At 31.6% G+C, this 7,942-nt stretch overlaps 1 protein-coding gene across 1 annotated transcript; it reads right to left on the reverse strand.

Annotated features, from left to right (window-relative positions):
• Window positions 1-967: 967 nt before the first annotated feature.
• Window positions 968-5,536, reverse strand: LOC119676380 (neprilysin-3-like). The gene is made up of 7 exons (XM_038087617.1): window positions 5,533-5,536; window positions 4,554-4,674; window positions 4,285-4,379; window positions 3,648-4,218; window positions 3,315-3,588; window positions 1,111-1,939; window positions 968-1,020 (listed from the first exon to the last, which is right to left on the reverse strand). The coding sequence occupies exons 1-7, from the start codon at window positions 5,534-5,536 to the stop codon at window positions 968-970; spliced, it is 1,947 nt and encodes a 648-aa protein (XP_037943545.1).
• Window positions 5,537-7,942: the final 2,406 nt, after the last annotated feature.

The following is a 7,942-nucleotide window of genomic DNA, read 5'->3' on the forward strand; positions in this document are numbered from 1 at the left end:
CAAGTTCCAGGTTTTATTGTCACTTATTTTTATTTAATTAGTGACACCAACCAAAGCACTTGCCGTGCTTTAAATTAGAACGAGCTTATAAACTACAAAAAATATTATTGTTTATAATCGATCTTAATTTTTAATAAGTATTCTTTTATTGAATTTTATTTAAGCTAATTAATAATTAAACTAATTAAAACTTAATATTAAAAAGTGCCTTTTCTTGACTAGAGTGAATGGATTTATCTAAATAAAAGCAAAGCGTTACGAAATATTACAATCAAAAAAAAGCTTTAATATTAATAAAGAAAAGGTTTTTTATTTAAACTGATTTTCAATACAGTGAAAACTAGGTTTTCTAGGTTTAGTAGAATTTGCTTGGTCATGTGCCATAGTTCATCCGCACGAATAACATGCTTAGACACCTTAGAATAAATCCGGTCAAAAAATACATAAGGGACAGAGCTCTGAAGCTATATGTGAAAACCGACAGGCTGCCCTACTTGGAACAATCTAATCTCAGAGTAATCACTAACCGCACGTGACGGTACGCAGATCTTAGATCAATCATTGAATAATAACGAAGATTATGAGAAATACTCAAATCAGTCAGTGAGATTGGTGGGACTCTGCAGAAATCCTCCAGCCATCATAGAGTAAAAGTGTCCGGATGCACTAACTCGGAAAAGACTCAACATAAGAAATCAAAATTTATTATAGTTTATATACTTTTATAAGTTTATAAGTTATATTATTATAAGTATATAATTACTATTTGGGTTCGCGGGGTGCTCGATTATGAAGTAGATGATTACAATTGGTGCTTATATTACATAGATTATAGCAATAGTTAATAGAGACATATATGGTGCTAAATATGTTGATGATTATTATTGGTGCTTAGATTGTAACAATAGTTAATAGAAACATATGTGCTGTCAAATATATTGTGCACTTTTCGAAGAAGCAAAACTACTCACTCCAATCCCAAATCATAAAAAGGATACTGCAATATTGCAATAGGAATGGCTAGATTAAGAATTAAAATCAATAAAATTGTAATAAGACAAATTATTTCTTATAGTTAATAGTTATTACTAGTTGATAATACACACTTACTTATAGCATTCGATTGAAATGTATGAAATGCATTCACATTTGATGGAGACGTAGCCCAACCAAATACTTCAGGTTCATAGAAACCATCTAAACGTGTTTGCATCTGCCAACGTAGCACTCCAATCATGTTTTCCAAATGTTTAGTTTCATTAACATACACTCCCTCATAATATTCATTTAGTTCAGTAGCATTAGTTAACCAATCGGGAAATCCTATAAAACTTTTCATCTCTGCTGATTTCTGTAGAGTTTGTCGTTTTGTTTCAGCGTCCATCCAATTTGTGGAGCGCACTAACTTTTCAAATGCAAGGCGTATATCTTTTAACATATTCTCAACTTTTGGTAATTTCCGCAATGTAAAATTTTTATCTGCCAGTGAGTAACTAACAGCCATGCCCATTAAACTATTTACAGCATGTGCACAATAAATGGAACGAGGTGAACTTCCTTCGGTACCGATCATAACACGCATATACTCGGTATGAAGCAATCGCATGTCACTTGTAGTGTGTAATATTAATTCTTCTACTACGCTGAGCCATATATAGAATTCGATATCTTCTGGTGCTACATCAAATAAATACTCCGTTATAGTTTGTAGATAAATTATATCTGCTTGACTTGTTATAATTTTGATGTCTTTACTATTAAATGGTTTTGTGTGATTAGTATTATTCATAATGAGTTGTAAGTATTCTTCCCAAATGGGTATAGTCTTGGGTGCTATTAGTTTGTCGGTTTGATTTTGTAAATCAATCACAGATATATACACAATATCTTCGGCAGGATTTTTCATTGGTTTTGTGGCATTTTCTGCATCCTCTTTTAACTAATATAAATCAATAGTGATATCAAATAATTAATTTTTATATGTTATAATAGAATAATGTTTTGAAAGTTTAATAGTGAGACAATTTCAACGGAGAAAGTGTGGTTTATACTCGTGAGATACTAAAACATCACCGCTAATTTCTATTAATGTCTGTATCATGAGTAATCGGAGAGACTCTCACATTTACTACTCAAAGAAATACTTAGAGTCCTTAGAAGACCTTATTATTAATATTACATATGAACTTGCATAAATATCTAAATATATTAAGATAGGTTATAGTATTTCGCGAACTATAAGATACATTACGTTATTCCTAAACGGAGTCTTCTAAACCAACTTAGTTAATATTTGATATCTTAGTTAAAGATATCAGATCTCGTTTGGTGCAACGAAATTCAGTGTGGAAAAAACATAAAAGTATGCCTTAATAAGAGATTCCAAATCTCACCTGGATTAAATTAGATACGTATGAAGATATTGGGACTGAAGGTCGTCTAACAATCGTAGGTTAGAAACGAGTCATGTATGTGGACACTTTCTAAGAATTATCTAATCTAACTCACCTTTTACTTTTAGTTTATATCAAAAAATTTTAATATTCTAACATTTAATTGGAAGTATTTAAGATAATATTGGTCTTAATAGGGCACTGGATTATAAGACGGCACTGAGCCAAACTTGGTCTGCCCTGTCGAAGCTGCTGTAACACAAGTCTACCGGCGCTCAAGAAGCAGATATCTGCTTATGGTACCTTTAATATCAATGTTGAAGCTTATCCCGAACCAGGCTTAAGTATTTGGCCACCCTGTTGACGATATTTCCATTATTGGTATCAAATACTTGTATTTATCAATATGCCCAACATTCTACTCACAATTACGAGGAATATGATATCAAAATGACTATCTTAGCTAATTGAGGATTCGATTATCATTTTTCTTCACCTTCCTAACTACCTAGGTTTAAGACTCCAGACCTCCATTTCGCTCAATACAAGCCAGACTACAAGTAAATTAAATGTGAAATTTTGATGGTATATTACAATTGGAATTGGAAATATCAATTCCTAATTCCAGGTAATTTTCAAAAGTATTTTAGTAGCAGTATTTGAGTAATAAGAAATTTGTTTTAATCTAGCAATAAAATTCCAAATTACAATTACGCTGTAATTTGTAATTGCGGGTATTCTAATTACAGAAGTAATCACCACTGCCGAGCTCTGATTACAGAAGTAATTACAACTGCACAGCTCTCATTATAACAGCATATATACCATATGAATTTTAATTGTTAAGTTCTTTCTGATTTGAGAATAAGTCGCAGCATTTACTTTACTTAACATTAAAAACAGTGACCACTTAATACCTACCCTAAATATTCTTCTTGCCACTTTGACTGCTTTCAAAGCCATATCACCTATTGTGTCTTCAATTTCTTCTGACTTTGTGTCAGGGTTTAAGTACAAAATATATGCTTCTAGTATATGTTTCACATACGTCACATAAGCCGTGAGACCAGCAGAAGTGTGCTTAGCAGATTCTTCTTCCTCCTCTTCACGACTTTCCATATCATCATCATCATCTTGATTGAATATCTTTTTTCGTTTTACTTTATGCAATAGTTTATGCATATCATCATTATTACTATTAAGAGAATATTTATATAGAAACATTTCTATTATTTATACGACTCAAAAACTCACAAAGGTAATGAGGATTCAGACTCCGGTGTACCAAATGCTATGCGTTTGATTGTGTTATTAAGTGGATCAGCAAATATATCGAAACCTATAATCAGATCCATACCAGTAAACTTTTTTATATTCACCAAGGCGCGTAACCAGTTAAACTTCTCAATATCACCAAATTTCTTTTCAGCCTCCTTAGACAGTGTCATATTGAAACCACTTGGTAAAAGTGGCAATTCAAATTCTCTTAAATACTCCACAAGTGGTTCCAGCTCTCGGTCATCCAGTAACTCTGTATTTATGCAGGCTTTATACATAACCTTAATTTTAGCAACTGCCGATGGTTCGGCATCGCTCACGTTCGCCTGCAAGAAACTGCGGACCTTTCGCATAATTTTGGCTTGACTCTCTCGAAACCAGTCATTCGATGTGATAGAGTCAGGGCGGGGATGTTCGTTGGCCCAACGGCCGCAAGTGAATGTATAAAAGTCCTCACAGGGATCAGTCTGTTCGTCCATAGAGTATAATAGATTTGCAGCTGTGCGTATGCACTCATTTGTGCGACAAATCGTTGCAGATCTCTTATCTGGTAAAAGGAAGGAATGAAGGTAAGGAAACCTTGAAAGTCTGTTAAAATAAACATAATACTTACGTTTTAAGCTTATAATTATTATTGTTATTATCAGTATGATTATAGTAAATATTAGTAGACCTAAAAGTGCTTTGTGATAATACTTTCGTCTGAATCTGAAACGGAATCCAAAACAAAATGAATTCTAATTGAACTATTAAATTACAACACAAAAGCGAAAAATTATTTATTAAGCCCATTAAAATGAAATCAAAATCAACGAAACTAACAAAAACTCCGTCAAACTCAATAAAACTTAGAAAAGTAGCTAACTGAAGGCAATTACTCACTTGGATTGGACTCCAATCAGATGTGGATTGTACTGTTTGCTGGTGACGTTGTTGATGTCATTTCCGCTGCGTTGTGACGCGGTAATTTGACCCGAAATGGTGGTGAGAATGCTTCGATTGCCTGGAAATGATTTAATTTTTCCATATATTTAATTATTATTGTTACAAAGATAATCACTGTGCTTTGTCAATAAATATTTGCCTATGATAAATGAATTGGTAAATATGAAAAGCAATTACATTAAGTCTTACTCCTACATAGTAGCCTTGCCCGCTGGTGCTGGAGTAACTTTCATTCGTCAGAACTTAAATATGAAAATGTTAAAGATAGCAACAGCATGAATTGTTGTTGTTATTTTTAACGTTTATGAGTGTCATTAGACCGCAACACGACCACCAAACATGTCCTTTCCGAATACGCTGACTCCTGTCATGGTTGCGGTCGTTGTGTTATGTTCTGATATCTGCGTGCTTAGGTATGCATTTTGATCAGATGATAAGAATAGATTTAGCTATCCTGTCATTAAATAGTTTTTATATTTTATATTTTATATTACAATGCGTTACGAACACACACGATTTTTACATTTATGAGTTTATCTATCCCTCTTGATGGCTCCGATGTCTGGTCAAGTAATAACGAACGCGGATATTAGTATGTGTATACGTGTATATACCCATATATCCTGGCTTTGTTCAGTGCGGATATGTGCATTTATGGTGTCATTTAGTTTTTTACTCATTTGCTACTTATTTTTAATGACAACGACATGACAAACTCATTTGACTAGGATTTTTTTTCTATATTTTTGACATATTTGAAGTTCATTGTACCACTGGCAATTTGCGTGAGTTGTAAACTACACGGAAGTACACATTTTCTCATTTATTTTTAAATTTTAAAAACTTAAACATTAATTTCTTATTTCAGAATTTTATGTTAATTATATCCCTTACAGTTGACATTTAGTAAGCTAACCCATTTTTTTCATATAATACTATAATAACTTCTACATTTCAGATGTCGTCAGGATTACTCAAGACTCTACACTCAATGACTAAAATTCATATATATTAATCGAAAGAGGAAGAATCAAAATTGTGGAACTTACTTATTGATAGTTTCGCTCCTATACATATGAAAAGATAAAACCTGGAGCTATAGTGGGGCTTTGTCTAAGTAATTGAGAATGACTTTTACTCAGTGTTGTTCAAAACAAACAATTCTATGCTATAACTATAACTCTACGTCATAGTGGAATTAGATACCAAGTGCATACAAATAATTGAGTGAAGGTGTTCTGGTTACCAACTAGAAATTGATATTGACAACCCTACACAATAATATAATCAGCTTTCTATTCAAAGAGTCCTTTCTAATACTTTGCGATATAAAACATCATAGCATAAAAACTTTGTCTAGAACTAGAAATATGCTTAATATTACTAAATCTGTGATCACTGTTAATTGTCTTACTTTAATGCCGACAGATTCAAGCGAATTCTTTGCGCGAAAAATAGGTGTCTACACTCAATAGCAGAAGTTCGAAAAACAATGAGAGCGTTTCCGTTTTTGATAACAGTAACTCCTCGAAGGAAACTATATAATTTACACACATAGCTTGAGTTGGGGAACGGAACCAATTCGGCCATGTCTAACATATAAAATGTACATGGCCTGAAGTATTGCCCTGACCAGAAGCTTTGGGACTCCTAATACGAACTTATTTCCGCAAAAGAGGAAAATCAGCTACTTTTATCGTAAACCCTATGGATGAGTGCGAAGATATTTTCTTAAAAAAAAAGTAACGAAAAATGTTATTCAGTTCGTAGGGCTCCATAATTAAATACTTTAGTATGAGTAAACCTGAGGAATTAGGTAACGTCTCTCCAAAACACATGATGATGTTTCTAACTGCTACTTGACTATGGGACTAAAGTGGATATGTCACAATAATCCTTAAAGGATGTAGCGACATGTTGACATATTCCCAACCCGTTTTTGAATTTAATTTAATCTAATGGGTAAACTTGAGTATATACACATGAAATGTTCATTTATCTCTTTTTTTTCCCTGCAATTTTTTGTAATTTTTGATTAGATAGCATAACTAATTTTCCAGCATAGGTATTTATAAATCTCTACTACTAATAATAAACCTCTACTATCTATACTAACACTACCACAAAAGATGAAATATCGAATATGAAGTCGATAGATCACTATATCATGATCGTTACCCTCCATAGATTAAAGCCTTGCCATGATAATGCCTATATATCATGAACAACAGTGTTTTTTTAAAGAAAAAAAAATCGAAAAGGATTTTTAAAGATAAACCGAATAATTTTTAAAATGTTTAAAATTACTGAAATAAAACCAGGAATTAAGAAAAGTGCCGATGTACTAAAAAATTGCAGACTTTGATGAAATGAGAGTTTGATATGTTGAATTACACTTTTATTCTTAAAAGTCTTTGATAGAAAACTTCAAGAAAATTAAAATATAACTAATAATATTTAATTTAATTGTGTTAAAGTAAATTATATTTCAGTGCACGAGAATCAAATGTACTAAAATCTTGAAACCGGAGATTTCAACGATCAAATGTAAGTAATTACATTGAACTATATATGGAAGTTCTAGGATATGGAGCAAGGCGATCAAACTATCACTCGACGGCTAAACGTAAAAAAGAAGTAACTACATTCAATTATATATGAAAATATTAGAAATATTAGAATTATTAAAGTTATTAGCTATTTTGTAGTAGATCCGCAGTCTACTATAAAAATTACTATAACTATTTAGTACAATATTAGCAGTAAAATATATTGGATATAATAACTATTTTAGGGAGGCCAAGGTTCACACTGGGCTATAGTGCCAAATAAGAGAAAGAATAATAATCATGCTTATTAAAAAAGTTAGCTTTTGGTTTAAAGACGAAATAAAATAGAATAGAAAAACTTTAAGAATGAGGTAAATGACATTTTAAAATACATTTTAGCTTTTCTTTTTCTTTCTATAGATAAAAAAAAAAATTTTTTGGCAAGCTAATATCTTTTGGAAATCAGTTCTAAATATTTTTCTGCAGATTTTAACAGATTATTTTTATATTTTTTCTATTTATTTTTTCTTCCTTTTTTTCTGTTTTTTATTTCTTCTATTTTCTATTTTTTCTATTTGTTATCAGATTTTTTTAGAATATAGTTTTTATTGCGCTTCAAACTTGTTTTTAACTTCGGTGACTTTCTTTAATATAGTATAAGTATAACTATTGTAAGTTTTCTTCTTCTCAGCCTTTTAGTGCCTAATTGCACAAAAAATAAACTAAATACATTGTGACCGAAAAGTTTCCGGAAACTCTTAAATAAAACGCAAAATT

The sequence above is a fragment of the Teleopsis dalmanni genome, chromosome 2, assembly GCF_002237135.1.
Source record: "Teleopsis dalmanni isolate 2A chromosome 2, ASM223713v2, whole genome shotgun sequence".
Taxonomy (NCBI): Eukaryota; Metazoa; Arthropoda; class Insecta; order Diptera; family Diopsidae; genus Teleopsis; species Teleopsis dalmanni.

Excerpts from the sequence above, each read along its gene's own strand:
- LOC119676380 (XM_038087617.1), bottom strand. Across the intron at positions 4,219-4,284 it reads AATAATTATAAGCTTAAAAC|ATAAGAGATCTGCAACGATT; the intron begins GTAAGTATTATG and ends TCCTTTTACCAG. Across the intron at positions 1,940-3,314 it reads TGGCAAGAAGAATATTTAGG|TTAAAAGAGGATGCAGAAAA; the intron begins GTAGGTATTAAG and ends GATTTATATTAG.